The sequence below is a fragment of the Pelmatolapia mariae genome, linkage group LG23 (genome assembly GCF_036321145.2).
Source record: "Pelmatolapia mariae isolate MD_Pm_ZW linkage group LG23, Pm_UMD_F_2, whole genome shotgun sequence".
Classification (NCBI taxonomy): Eukaryota; Metazoa; Chordata; class Actinopteri; order Cichliformes; family Cichlidae; genus Pelmatolapia; species Pelmatolapia mariae.
The window spans coordinates 11601213-11617295 of NC_086246.1; the positions used below are offsets into that span (position 1 = coordinate 11601213).

The window sequence follows — 16083 nt, forward strand, 5'->3', positions numbered from 1 at the left end:
GAAGCATTCAAATGAGTCAAAACTCTCCATAAAGTTTCCAGGGTGAGCATCTTTCTGGTCCTCGCTTAATCCCCAACCTCCTAATGTGCAAACAAAACCTCCACCCATGGCTGAAGACAGTTACTAATTAATATGAATCTACATGTTCACTGTAAAAACTAATGTGGCTTTATTTGAAATGTTCTCCCATTTTTAGGTTGATGAAACTGATTGTTGCTAAATAACTGAAGCTACTTTGTAGAGTAAATGAAACCCACTTCAGTGTGTGACTTCAGAGAATATATTTGCACTGTGTTCATCTACTGCAGTAACTTTTTAAATGAATTTCACCTAAACTACTTTTGATGTGGAATTTAACCTTAATTTTAACACTTTATGTTTATTGGAAGCTATCATCAAGGTCCATTTATAACATTAAATTGATTTCTTTGTTTCTCCCCAACATCAAAACAAACCATTTCTGTTCCTTTTGCATCAGGAATTCAAGTGGCGGGGTGGGGCTTTAATTTACTGCCCAGCTGTGCATATCTGAGAGTAACAATACACATTCATAACCATCGCTGTCTTATGGCCTGAGGAGACCCTGAAGGATGAAGATAAATAAAAAGAAGTATATATGCCAGCCAGCCATGTGAGGTGGACGTAGCAATGTGACCACAATTCTCACAGTGTTAGATTGCTCTCTGGGTAGATCACCCCACTGATGTTGATGCCTGCCTCACATATAAGGTCAATAAAAGTAATGCAGCACACAAGGAGGAATGGCTGTGAATTATTTAGAGAGGAAAGATTTGAAATTTTCTCGATACTGCAGCAGAGGCGGGGGTGGGAAAAAAATTAAAAAGAGCCTCTCACCCTCATTTTCCAAATTAGCCTGTGTGCTCAACTGGTGTCCTGATAGACTTATTGTGAGAGCCTTATCGTCTCTGGTGTTGGGCTTAATCTCCTGCCCACTTTGAGACTTATAAGCGAGAAGAACAAACACTCAGAATTAGAGCTGCTTTTCACTCTGCACAAGGCTGCCGCCGCTGCTGCTGCTCATTCTGATTGGGGCGTTATTGATGCAGAGAGAAGCAGCAGTAAATTGGGAAGCTGGGTGATTGATTACATACAATGAGGATGAAGAGAGCTGATTTGAAAAAAAAGAAGAAGAAGAAGAAGAAGAAGAAGAAGAAGAAGAAAGAACACAACTCCTGATTGCAAATGGCTTTCTTTTAAAAATACAGATCTGACACAGTGTGGGGGAAAATGATCTGTAGGTAAAACATCATTTGGTGTTCCACATATCTGAGTAAGGAGAGAATATTACATCAGGTCTATTGATTGCAATTTTGTAACCAAGGAATTAGTCATTAGTCTGTTTGTAACTTGGAAGGAATCAACACTGTTAACAAGAAATGAAAGCTGGTTTTTTTTTTTTAATCACTCACATTTAGTTTGTATAAAAAGATGAATATTGAGGAAGAACAAGGTTGTCAATTTAAGCCAAATCAGACTAATAATAATAATAATAATAATAATAATAATAATAATAATAATAATAATAATAATAGCGTTAAACACAATAGGGTGTAACACCTTATCTGTTTATACCGGGTCTGGGGCCAGGTGTTGGTGCCATCTGTAGCAGTTTAACACCTCAGCCTGGATGATTCAGATGTGGAAAACTGTGTGCTCTTACCTCTGGCTCTGGCGGGTCTGCTGAGGACGGAGCGGTTCGTGTAGCTCACATTGTAGTCGCTAACTTCCACGCTGAGGTTCCCCCACTCCGCCACAGTCCCGTTCCCCGGCCGCAGAGCCATCCTCTCTTCGCTTCTGGTTTCACACCTGCGCTGAGTGACTGAGCCGATCAGCCCGCCACCTTTTCCTTCATAACAGCCGGAGAAGGGGCGTTTAGGAAACTTGGAGGCGGCCCAGAGTTCTGTTTGCTTTTCTTTTCCTTCTTCTTCTCTTTTTAAAATCTCGAGCACGGTGGAATAAATGGAGATCAGGCGGAGTGTGACAGGGTTAACTGATGGGGAGCCGTGAGGGAAGCCCCGGGAAGCGCGCAGTACAGCGGACTGAAGCCCGACTGTGGAGGAATGAGGCTGCGCTGCTAAGGCAACTGAGGAGCTCTCACACTCTCTTCCCCTCTCTCTCTCTCTGTTCACACCACCGTCACTGCAACAGTTTGGAGAAATCTCTACACAAACTGGCTGCTGCTCATCCGTAGGTGGACTGACTTCAAGCTCGATCAACTCCAGAGCTTCATTTGTGACACCGCAGCAGTGGTGGAGACACCGTTTATATGGGGGTGTCCATGCAGGGCTTGGGGTGACGTTGGATCTCCATCCATTTTAACAAGATTTATTAAGAATTTGTGATAAATCCACCTGACCAAACCAATCATTTTCTTTCTCACTCACTAGTTCTGTGCCATACTTATTCACTTGGTATTGATCTGATGCCAAGTAAATATGAGCATCTATCGCCAATACAGATATTGATATTTTCAGCTATATAGGCAGATTATGTAGGGGAGAGTAGTATGTCATGATTTGTGAGATGAATCATCAATAATTTGAAAAGGTTCAGACATTTTTCACAGTGTGTGTTTGAGGGTTTTTTTTTCTTTTCCAGAAAAATAATTTGTTGAACACAGATCAGTGGGCTGCATGCTGAACTTAGAGGACAGAAACAAAGTAATCAGATACCAATACTGATTACTGATATTTGGATCTATCCGCCCACATCTGTCTCTCACATTTGTCATTTGATTTGGCCAAAAAGCAAAAGGACTCATGTAGAGGAGGTACTGCTAGGCTTGCATCCAGTGCTATATTTTCATTTCTGGACTCTATAGATTAACTTTGCATGATTCACAGCCCATTTTTCTTAGATGTGGGTCTTGGTGCAGCAATGCCAGCTCATCCTCTGTCTGAAACCAGCTGTTTTAGCACCTTCTCTTTAAACAAGTTTTTTTTTTCCTGATCTACTGTCCCTCATAGGCAGAAGGTTTAAACATCAGGTGTGAACCAGCATGGCAGCGTTTGGCTCAGCTGCACCACTTGTACATACACTTGTTTCACTCTTTCAAACTATGGCCTTGTTTGATATGAGCTCCCGTAAGTACATCTGTATAATAAAAAATGGGGAAACACCATGCGTCTGCTTAGTTATTATAATTTTAAAAGAGTGTTTTCATTGTTAAAATGTTTGTGGAGACTGAGAGCAGTGTACCCCAGGAGAGGCCCAGGCGTCGTCCACATCCCTGGGGCTGTGGTCAAAGCATGGCAGACCAACTGGCAGGCCTCCACCGTCATTCCCATCCCCAAAAGGTCTGAAATAAACAGTCTCAATGACTACAGACCTATATCCCTCACGTCTGTAGTCATGAGGTGTTTCAATAGTTTCTCACCATATCAGAGACTGCCTACCTTCCTCTTGGAGCAAATCGGTCCAAGCAGGATTCCTGAGCCATCTGGAGAACTGGAAGAGCTACATGATGCACTTCATGGACTACAACTCAGAGTTCAACACCATAATCCCGACATCCTCACCACCAAACTGGACCACCCTCAGGTCCCCCCGCCACATTCTCCTGGATCAAAGATTTCCTGACCAACCGGGGTCAATCAGTACTGCCACGAGCAGTAGAAGTAAAGGACACCTTTTCTTAAATGAACTGGTTGTAAAGCAGAGGTGCCAAAGAACAGATAGCTCAGTAGGTAGAGTGGTGGCCCCATAATCGGAAGGTCAGAGGTTCAAATCTACTGAACGGCTACCCTGAGGTACCCCTGAGCAAGGTACTGTCCCTACACACTGCTCCCTGGGCACCCAATGGCTGCCCACTGCTTCACTGAGTGAATGGGTTAAATGTAGAGAGGAATTTCCCCACGGGGATCAATAAAATATACATTACATGTTGCACATCCTGTGTTTGCGATGAGAACATGTTACTGTCTTGGTTACATATTAGCTGTTATAAATGATTGTTTAAAGCGAAAGAGTGTCTCGGTGATTTCTCGTAGCCTGTGGAACAACTTTAAATGTTCCATTTAGCTGTTTGGCTAACCTGGAGGAGAAAGGTGAGACACTCTGAGACCCCTGATGGGCAGCATGATGGCTTTGTTTATGAGGAACAAGCTATAAGCACCTCTGGGTTTAGTTTAGTTCATGTGCTGCTGCTTGAGAAATGATGCTTTGAAAAGTGTCTGGAGGTAGCGGGGGAGGAGGGGGACTTAGTTTGCACTGTGGGGGAGGAAGGCTACACTATTTGTGTTTGTGATTTGTTATGTGGTTGCTGTCAGTCCTGGGGATGGTTTTGCAAGTACTCTTATTGCTTTTGTGCTGCTCCTATGTGTGGGCGGTGTGTGTGTGCTCCAGCTTGGCTAACATGTGTTGGTGGTTTTCCACATTTTGTAGGATAACGGCTTATTACAGTAATGCCAAAAGTCTCTCCCTTCCTCTTCCTCTGGAGCCTTCAGTGTTGAGAGTTTGGCAGCTGCTCTGCATTGATTTTCACTGGATAAAGGTCTTCACGCAGGTCATGATCAGCCTGTCTGATGAGATGGGGAATTTGCCTTTTGATACATGGGAGTGTCAGAACCTCCTCTTCCTTTTAGTAAAACTGGTGGAGTGAAAATACACTGAAAGAAAATGCAGTTCAGCTAAAGCACTCAAGCTCCTGAGAAATGCAAACAGGCCTCTGTCATTCCACCTATTGTAAGATTTCATAAGTAGCTGAAAACACCGTAGTGAATATTAACGAGTATAGACCAATCTTCCTTAAAGCTGAAAAAAAAAAGATGAAACAAACTTTGCATGAAGCATGATTATGATGTCATAATACAATCCCAATTTGAAAAAGTTGGTATGCTATCTGTTACACCCCTTTGCAGCCCCTAACCTCTTTGCAGCGGCAGTGCAAGAGTGTTCAGCTGTTGCTAATTGACCACACCTGGTGAGGTGTGGATAAAGGCATACCTGAGGCAGGCTTTCGGGAAGGCACACCAGTCTTTGTCTTAGTGGTACCAGCTGTTTTAGCTAACTTATTATGTAATTTAAAATAAAACCTCTTCTTTGTGGAATTCTGGTGTCTCCATATTTATATTGCAGCTTTTGAGCCAGGTCATAACATGTCTAAAATGTAAATTTTGCAAATCGCATGAACTCATATTTTATTAAAAATAGAACATGGAAAATATATTAAATGTTTAAACTGACAAAGTGTACCATTTTAAGAAAAAAAAGGTCACTCTGAATTTGATGGCGGCAAAAAGTCTCATAAAAAGGTGGGACAAGGCAACAAAAGGTAAGTAAGTGGTACTAAAAAGAAACAAATGGAGGAACATTTTGCAGCTAACTATGTTAATCGGATCAGTAACATGCCTGGGTGTAACAAAAAAAACTTAGAGAGGCAGAGTTTCTGGTAAGTAAAGATGGGGAGAAAGACACCAATTTAAAAAGAAATCCATTTACAAATTGTGAAATTGTGCAATCTGGAGAAATATTTGTGTGCAAGGAACAAGGCTGAAAATCAGTGTTGAATGTCTGTGATCTTCAGGCCCTAAAGTGGCACTGCATTAAAAACAGACATGATCCTGTCACATACATCATAGGCTTAAGAACACTTCCAGAAGTCTGTGAACACAGTTCAACGTGCCACCTACAAATGCCGGTGTTCTGAGAAACCATCCTACTCTGACAAAGCGTCCTACCCGTATTATAGTTTGACGGTGACTTGTAACTAACCCTAACCCTACCCCCTAAACATAATCCTAACCATAACCATAACCTTAAGAACCATAACCTTGGGTGAGAGAAAAAGAAGTTAATTTGGGTTTGGTGTTGTGCGCATGCGCCGCGTCTGCACAGAAACATTGGGTAGGATGTTTTTTGAGGTAGGATGGATTCCCAGAACACCTGCTAAAGTTCTATCATGCGAAGAAGAAACCATAAGTGAACATGATCTACACATGCTGCCTTCTTTTCTAAACCAACCTCCTCATTTAAAATGGACTGAGGCAAAACTGTTCTGTGGTCAGAAAAATCAAAACCTGGCATTGGCAGTTTGCACAACTGGAAAGGTACTATCAATGCTGGACGGTATATATAGGTTTTAGAGCAATACATGCTCCAGATGAGTTCTTTGTCAAACCAAATACTACAGCTATTACAACAGCATGGCTGCAAAAGCAAGAATTGAGTCACATTCCTCTCCCAGAAGTCCAGCAGCTGGTCTCTTCAATTCACAGATGTTTACAGACATCTTCAAAGAAGGGGGGATGCCACAGGGTGGTAAACATGGCCCTCTGCCACCTTTCAGAGACATGTTGCTGCCATCAAATTGTAAATGAGCCAGTATTTTTGCTATGTGGGATCAGTGTTATGTATTAAAATGGAACCCTGTATAGCTTGTAAAATTTATATTATCGTAGCGCCTGAAATTTAAATCTGATATTGAAACACTGAGGAGGTCTTAGTTTTAAAATCCCTTCAATCATTGGCTGTTATTGTTTATGTCACAATTCAGACTGAGGCATCCAAAATGATTTGAGCAGTTTTGGTCCAAACCATTTCCATAAAATGATCCATAAGCATGGATTACTTTACAAGCCCAAAGATGAAAGCATACCAGACATTACTGTAAGTGTACGTCAAAATGAAGATGATGACAGTGATGAGGAGGAATGAGTGGGGTTAAACTGGTGCAACTGCTCATTTATACCAACAAAAACAGAGAGTTTGTTGTAAAGAGCTATTTAAAAGTTACCCATGTAACTGTTATTTGATGATCTAATCTGATCCACTAACAGTAATTTCAGAGATCATCGTCCACCTTCATTATGTGGTTCTTTTCTGTTTTATTTGTCCAAGTATTTTCATGTTTAGCCACGTAAACATGGTCTGCAATTACTGGCTCATTCACATCTGCTGCCCACTGTACAGCTGCATCCAGCATTTGAGCAGCTGGGTCTTACCAGCCTTATTGGTCTTATTTGGAGAGCATTTACAGATTGTTAAACTCACTGAACCACAGCTTGTCTGGTTTCTCTATAATGAGTTCTTGACCACGGGTTCCCTTTCAGAGCAAATTGTTTACTGAATAGCAGGAGAGCATGTAGTATTTCCAGCCATTTGTATTTCTTAAATCAGTTTTCACCTGCTTTGCATCTAAGTGTGTTTGGATTCTTTGTAGAAAAGGTTATAGTCAAAACATTTGGTTTTAGTTGCCAATTAAAACAGCATTTGTGAGCGCTCTTTTTTCTTTACTTCTCTCCAGTTACAGATCTACTCACAGCAGTTTAAATAAAACCATGTAACTAATCTTCAAAACCTCCTGTACAGTACATAACAGTAGTCATATAAGCATGTCATAATCTTGTTTTTAAATGAGTTAAACATATTTAATTACTCAGTAAATAAATGTTAATGGTACCTTTTAGATCCAAGAGTGAGCTGGTGTTCCACAGGGATCAGTCCTAGAACCATTTCTCTTCCTGCTGACCATTTTCCAGTTGATTGTTGGCTATTTCTGCTGGTAGATCCGTTATGTTTGCAAGTTCAAAATATATGTTTCATAGAATGCATGCACGAAGATATTTTAGAGAAATATCAGCATAGACCAATATAGCCTTTGTTGATACCAGCATATCAGCAAATATAGTGGTATTTACCAGGATCAGTGACCGAAATGTGTTATGTTACACAAATTTTGTGCAGGCAAAATCTTTAAAAGCTAAAAGAGTTTAAAACATTCTAATTATTTTTGTTACACTGACGACTTCTTTGTATCCCTCGGATAAAACAAAAATAAGAAAAAGAAAAAAGTATCGACTATCGGACAGATTGTTGTAAATACTGCACTGTTAAAAAAAATAAATCCTAAAAAAACTAATATTCCGGCAGCTGGGGCGCCAAAATAATAGCATAAAATAACAGAAAATAACTTTCTCATAAAAATACGGTTATTTTCAGTAATGACAATACAGTTTGTTGCCCTAATTTTACATGGGATTTTGCCTTTTTCAAGTGCTTTTAAACATTAAATTAGGAATATTTTAACGTGATTAAACAATGAAATTACCTATAAACAAGGTCAATGAATGTGGCAATATGAATAATAATACTTAAATGTACAGAAATATACAGTTAACTTAAATAATAATGGATTGCATGCCCTGGGACAGACTGACAGAGGCGAGGCTGCCTTATCGCACCATCGGCCCCTCTGGCCATCACCAGTAGGTGAAGTGTCTTGACCAAGGACACAACGACCGAGCGTGTCCGAGCCGGGGCTCGAACCGGCAACCTTCTGATTACAAGGCGAACTGCCAACTCTTGAGCCACGATCGCCCTAAATAGCAATAATAGTAATAATTATTTGATGTTACAAAAGTTTATAAGAATCATTTCATATATTTTTCCATAGCATTACATTTGAATTTAACAGTTCAATCTTTCAAATAACGGACACATATTTGTGAAATCATGATACATTTGTGAACGTATTTTAACAATCTAAGTATGCATATGTACAGACAGATACATTTAAAAAACAAGAAAAATATGTTTTATTACATTACAGTGATTTTACGTTAATTTACATTTGAAATGTGAAATCATAGTCTATTTATGTTAATTTAATGATATTCTAGAAGAACAGAACAAAACTGTAAAATACACAGTAAAATACTTTTATATTAGGACTTTTTCTTACAGTGTGGTATCAGCACAGGAATTCACAATCACTATTATGATACTGAAAACATCCTGTCAACTCAATAAAAACCAAAAGTTCATTTAGATCTAAGCCCTTTCAGTTTTTGGTGGACAATGTTTGGAATCTGTTTAAACACCTAACACCAAATCAAAATGACAACGAGTTTTTTTCTACTGATTATCTATTTATAGCTGTCTGGCAAGTGATCAGTTAGGAAACCCTGTCATAGATGATGTGAAATGTATTCTCTGCACTCTGCTTCTCACATTCACAGGTCTGAGAAGGTGTCTTAGCTGCCAAAGCTAGCTACGACACCAGCTAAAACTAAAATCTCTTACACTTCCAGGATCCTTAAAGGGTTTCAGATTCTCTCCTCGGATTGAATTTAATCAAAATTCTTTAATATGGCCTCCATAGTGATATAATTACTGATTTCATTATGGCCAGTATTATTTCTTCCATCGATGTAGCTGACAAATAACGACCGACTTAATCCCTCTCATGTAACAAAGCATCTATCTAATAGGTGCACAGGTGTGCATTGCCTTAGGTGTGTGTATTTAAAGGTTATTAACACAAAAAGCGTTTGACATGTTCTTTACTACACATTCTTTTTCACCCAAAGGTATTCTTCTTATCATAATTACCTTAACTTAAAACAGACAGAGACTGGCTTCTATCCAGAAACACAGACCAAAACCTTTAAACTTCATCAGTTAGACGGAGCACTGCAAATACCCCTTTGAACATTCACAAATATAGCAAATACAAAGAAGTACTGAAAGATATACAGTACATTTGCTGCTGTCTGTGCCCAATAGTTACCATTTCTGTTTTAATAAATGTTGTGTCCAGTGTCACAGATGCCTGCTCTGTTCAGGGAAGGGATAACTGCAAATGGAAAAACAATCTTATTTTAACTAAAGTGGTCCTGACAGCAATTTATTAAGTTTATGTACAGACTATGTTACCTTTTTATAAACTCTCACTAGCTGTTTGTCTTTGCTTTTCAAGCAAATAAAACCATTTTGTTTTTCTGGGAGATTCCCTTCTTTGTTTTCTCTCAAAGTAAATAACCATCTCCCCTAACAGGAAAAAAATACTAATGGGGGCCCATTGCTAAAGTAATGAACCCTCGAGTGTTTCACAGAATTAGAGACAAACACATACTTGCACAAATGCGAGTGCAGCTCGAGCAGGCACTTGACTTCCTAAAACTATCTGACCTATAAGAACCCTACGGCGTCCAGGAATGTGCATCAAAAACTTGCCTGTCTTCTCAGCTTTTGCAGGCTGCCCAGATGTTGACACAGCTTTTCTTCCCCACATGTACGCTCCAAATTTATTCCCCCACATAAAGCAAAGAGTCCAAGGCTGAGATAAACTGTTGGAGTGACCATAAAATGTTTGACAGAAAACTGTCAGGCAGTGCAAACTTTGGCTGAATGTGCCTCCTGAAACGAGTCCCAAATACCCTGAGTGTTTTAAGCATCCAACTTAATGCAGCTTTAATCCTCAAGATTAATCTTTTTTCTCAGCTCTGCACGAGCCAAACTTTGACATATCACTGGACTTGAGGTATCGTGTGTTTGCACACACACAGTGTTTTTAAAATGCTGAGGCTTGTGTCTGAGTCCAACTGAACTGCCTGCCTCTCTCATCCAAGAGTAGTGCTTTCATCTATCATAATGAAGAAAGAGAGCATGATGTGAGCTTTGATTCTCTATCTGGGACACACATACTGAGTTTGAGCACACAGGCCAGAGCTCAGACAGGTCTTGTCTCTACATCTTATGAGCAGTAGCTCCCAAATAGACACGATGCACTTGTCAGCAAAGGCGCGGGAAGAAAGGCTCGGGTTGCTGGGGTGTAGTTAACATGCAAGCATTTTGCTGTCAGTGTATAACCACACAGCAGACAGACTGAGACAGAGAGAGCTCAGAATAAAGAAAATACAGCATTCCTACTCTAATTAATCTCAGCGGGCTTAAAATTGAATTAAAAAAACACATTGGTGAGCATTATGCAACTTTACTTCTTTATGACAATATAACAATTATAAACACTCAGGAGACCCTGTTTGAGAGACCTTTAACTTTTGAACTTCAGATGGTGAGCGCATCATTCTGTACTGGGTGCACAGGTGTTGTTGTTTGAAAGCACTTCTGCCTCATCACATATAAGCTTGTCATAGAAACTGTGTTCTATAATAAGCATCTTAGCGACCTCTGCTGGTCAGAATCTGCATGTATGATAAGTTGTTTGTGTAAAGAACAGACCATAATTTCATAATGTGTCTTATTTTAGTCAGAAAAACTGTTCATTTAGAGTATTTTATCATTAGGTGAACAAAATTTAATGTACCTTTTGCTAAGTTGTTATTGTTAAATAGAAAATTCTGTTCTCACACGCAAAAATGCCAAACAGCTAATATGTCATCTGCAAAATTTGACATATAAAGTAAAGATTGCTTGAAAAAAAAGTTTTTAAAAAATGTAAATATCTATTCAATTACTCAATTATTAACTCTGAAACAAAGTTACATTTAGTCATTTTTTGTTTTGTTTTCATTTTGTCTTTTAGATTTGTAAGATTTAAGATTTAGATTTACTGTAAAGCATAAATTATCAACTGCACTATTATTATTTGTGATTCTTAAGTTTATTTTATTGTTAATATTTATGCGATTGAGCCAGACCCCACACGTTCGGCACCCGTTCTCAGTTAGGCCAGCTGTCCAGCAGACCTAACGTTCAACATACCTCCCTCTTCAGGTCCCCGGCGTCACTGAAGACTGGAAGAAAATTACTTCCACCTGCCCCCTCAGCCTCCCTAGCAGTGCCCCTTGAGCCCGCTGCACCACCCCTACCCTGCAGCAGCGCCTGAAGACCACATGTTGTTTTTATTTTTAATGCTGATAACATACTCATGTTGAAATAACAGCTAAAGTCAATCAGGTTATGTTCAAAGTTTAGTTTCTCATTTTCACAGCATAATCTTCATGCATGATATTTACAATTTCACCAAATTCTCATTTGTGATGTAGTGAACAACACTGAGATCAAAGCACTGAGCAACATCGTTAACGTAACATTCACTTTACAAGGACAAAATGATTTTAAAAAAACTTTCTTCACATACCAAAACATGATGCAATAGCTTGAAATAACACTTTGCCACAAATGCTGAATACCACACATTTTCATGCTTTTTATGGCCATGGTTTTTATCGATCATCTGGTCATAATACTGAACTCACTTTCATTTACATCATAATCTATGAACCATTCCACATGATTTTCCATGCTGGTTTCCTCCAACACTGGGATGAGATACTCCTGTTCGGACTAATGTAAATCACCATGTGTTCACTTCTGACGATTTCTAGCACCTGTAAATGTTGACTTCAAGTTTGACAGATACAGCTTTTCCGGGATTATCGATGGTTAGTCTCAAGAAGAATGAGAGTGAAATATGGTAAATGGGCTGATCCTTACATTGCATCTTTATTCAGTTTTGCACACTCAAAGCACTTTCTACTACAAGTCTCATTCACCAAATCACGCACACATTCATACATTCTTTCATATATAACGTTATGTTTTAAGATGTTGCAGAAGGATACTTCGACACATGGATGGAGAGGAGAATCTGGAAATCGATCCTCTATCCTTCCGATTGGAAGGCGACCAACTCTTCCACCTCAGTTTGACACTGACATGCCTTTGTTCATTTGTGTTATTCCTACATTAATAAATTGTAAAATGCAGCAAAATCCGTTATTCAGCTTTTTTTTTTTTTTTTTTTTAAATTGTAAGAGTTAAGTAAGCCATGTCTGTCATCTACATTCATAATATTTTAGGGTTTAAAGAACCTGGCTCACCATCCAGAGCTGCTTCGGTCTCCAAATCCCCTCCCTTGCACCCCTGTGTAGCCATTAGTGTTGATAGGCTATTACCAATGACATGTAACCAATCAGATTCAAGACAGGACAGTGCTTGTGGCTACAGACAGAGAGAAGCAGCTGCATTAGGGCTAGAGTAGTTCATTTTTTAATTGCTTTAAAGGAGCATCAAAACAAAACACCAAGTATGTTCCATTGCATTGCTAAAAATAAATCCAAAACAGGATGCAAACACTACATTGAGAACTCTACAGCAGAGCTTTCAGGTTATACTGAACCCCGGGGATTCAATAATGGCATTACTTTAAAAATGGAAAGCCTCATTGGATGAAGCCAATAAATGCCTTGTGTTCCAGCTGAGCTCTGCAGATGTTGACCAGCTTCATACCAGACATGAGGAAAAGGTTGTTTATGCCTGTGGTATACTGTACCTGAACTCTGCTGTATTTTAAACTAATAGAAGCTGTTTGTTTTTACCACAGGTGCTGCTGTGGTTTGTCAGTGTGTGCCTGCTAATGTGAGGCTGAATAACACTGAAGCTCGCTCTTAATCCCAGGATAATGTTCTTATGTAACAATAATATTTTAACAACAACAATTATTTGTGTCTGATGATATTTGTCCATTAAAAATGTAATTGTAATTGCCACCCAACCCATCCTTGTTGGTGCTCCTTTGGGGAATAAATACTGATGATTGGGTGTTTAAAAAAAAATTTTCCTGGGTGGGTGACCCAGTGTTTTGATTTTTTGTACAATTATTAAGCTTTGATTTCTTCATTGGTTATCATTACTAGTCTTTTGGTTCATGGTTCTGTGATTTCTAGTCCTTAGGTTTTGTCTCTTTGTTCTGTCTGGTTCCGAGTCAGTCATGTCTCTGTGTGAAGCCGTGTCTTTGGCTGTGTCCCAATCCAGCGGCCGCATGCTCCGGAGTATGCATTTTGAGGCCTATTACATCACAGCGACGCAACGACGGCTGTCCCAATCCGAAGTGTACTCCAAATGCGCCGTCGATTTCCCCAAATTTCAAGCGTGGTCCGGTGTACGCTTCGTGGTCCCATATATCCCACAATTCATAGCGCGGCGGTGGGTGTGGATAATTTTGCCGAAAAAAACGGCTGAAGCGGAGCGGCGAAAGAGTAAACTTTTAAAAGTAAGTACTGAATATTATGTCACTTATTTATGTGCAAATGTTTAATAAAGAAGAACATTAAAACATTACTGTTGGCCACATGTCGGCAAAGTTACAAACATTAGTGATGTTTGTACTAACTTGGTTTTAAAGCCTTTACTGTAAAATATACGCTGTTCAATAGTTGACCTTAATCTTACAGAGAATGTGATGATTTTATGGATAATTAAAGTCAGTCATATATCCACAAACACAACAAGCTGAAAGTCAGTGATGCTGCTCGATTTGCAGTAGTGATGGGTAGATGAGGCCTCGTGAAGCGTTTCAGCACATTCCCCAAACTGTATCGATACTGTGTCGACACAGTGTTGCTGTTTTGCTCCATACTGACACCTGCTGGACCTTAAATATCATTGCAGGCAACTTACTTGAGACTCAACAGACCCTGATTCAAATACCTAGTCATACTTGTATACACTGTAAGGTATTGTACACTCCATGGAATCATTTTATATCTTTTACATTGCAAATATTGTAGACATCTTTAAAATGTATTGTGAATGACATTAAGTGAAAATTAAAATGAAAGTATTGTGAATGTAATATTACCCATTTAAATGTAATTGACTCAAGAGTTTATTATAAATTTCTATTCAGAAAAATAAGTTTACGCATTCAGTCTATTGCGTTTTTCTGACACCATTTTCCCAGCTTATCCTAAGACATCTTATCCGAAAAGGTTCGGATAAGATGTCTTCCTATTCCCCCAGTACGTTAAAGGATCCTCTGATCTTGGAATGTTTCTCTCCGACGCTCTCCACAATACTAAGGAGTTGGCAGGCCTTTATAATAAAATTCACGACTGCCTGGTCCAGAACAGTCTTCCTAGATGCTTGATTTCAAAATAATAAAACACATATTAATAAAAACAAAATGATGATAAAGCTGTTCAGTGTCAATATAGCCCGACCTGTGTTCATTCTCAGTGTGTTTGTCTCCTCATTTTCATGTTTGGCTCTGTAATGCCTAAACACTGAGGAGGTGCTTTTGTTTGTGTAAGAAAGCTCCACAGAACAGATGTGACATTTAGTCTGCATAAAATGAAATAAATAATTTACACTGCAAGTCACATTGCTGTTTTTCCTATTCTGATAGATTACACTGAAACAAAGACAGACAAAGTATTACCTTATTTGCAGTTAAAAGATCAAAATGATCCCACACAGCAGAAACATTTCTTTTTCTTTCGGGCTCCATTTTGTTATGGAGAGATATGTATTTTTTTTTTTTTTATCTTTGCGAGAGTAATTTTGTGTTTGTTTTTTTTTGGTGGCAACTCATTCCGTTGGCAGATGCGGATGCGGTACCTTTTAAACACAGTTTGGCGCGTTGGCAATGAGCGATACAGCAGCTGTATCGCCAAATGTTTTCCCTTTAAGCACATTTTATATAAAACCGATTTACCAGTAGGCCGCCATTGTTATTTACTTCTCAATGCACTCTGGGCAGTGACGTCATACGGTTGCACCGCATCGAGTTCACAGTTAGCAGCGCACTGGAAATGGCTTCTGTTCAACCTTTCCAGTTTGAACCAGAGCAATCTGAGAGAGAGAATGAAAATAGTCAATCAGTACTTAGTTTAGATGAAGATGAAAACAATCCGTCACACGAGGACGCGAGAGTGAGGGGAAACTACTGGTGTCTATGCGGCTACTGCTTGCCAGTGGCGACAGGTGTCGTGCCAAATTATGTATCCCCGACAGAATTTGTTTCCCCTGCGTTGGGACCTTGGCACAACATCGGACAGGATTATTTAAATAAACCAATGACATTTTGACTGATCATTATTTGTATCCTTCTGTAACTGTACAGCACTGTACTGAGCTAAAACCTCCCAAATTTCAGGAGCGTTAAGTCTTTGGACAGGGGAACAAATTTGTGGCATGATCAGCCTGATATTATTTGTATCCCACTGTAACTTTACTGTATAAAGAGCTAACATCTCCAAAATTTCTGGAGTAGTTAGTCATTATAAGAAGTGTTTATGAACTAAAACTCACGAACGTGGGATACTGTTAGTCCATGATTTCGAAAGGCCAGTGTATGCTCCCGATGCAGGGGAAACAAATTCTGTCGGGGATACCTAGTTTGGCACGACGGCTTCAAGGTTTTGGTGCACTGTGTTGCATGGAGAATCTGTAAAAATAACGATATCGTAATTTCACTGTATAATAAACTTGTTTTTATCATGCAGTTATGCGATACCATGGATAGCTGCTGCCATAAAATTGAGCTCTTTACAACAAACGCTCTCAGTCCCCGTTGCCATTGGCAAGCAGCCGCAT

At 39.4% G+C, this 16083-nt stretch overlaps 1 protein-coding gene across 1 annotated transcript in view; it reads right to left on the minus strand.

The window, feature by feature from the left end:
• The window catches only part of LOC134620519 (cholecystokinin receptor-like), a 68325-nt gene extending 66238 nt beyond the window's left edge, over positions 1-2087 (minus strand). The window contains exon 1 of the mRNA XM_063466717.1: positions 1682-2087. Within this exon, the coding sequence (XP_063322787.1) occupies positions 1682-1802 (121 nt within the window). The 5' untranslated portion in view covers positions 1803-2087. The remainder of the gene's footprint in view (positions 1-1681) is intronic.
• Positions 2088-16083: the final 13996 nt, after the last annotated feature.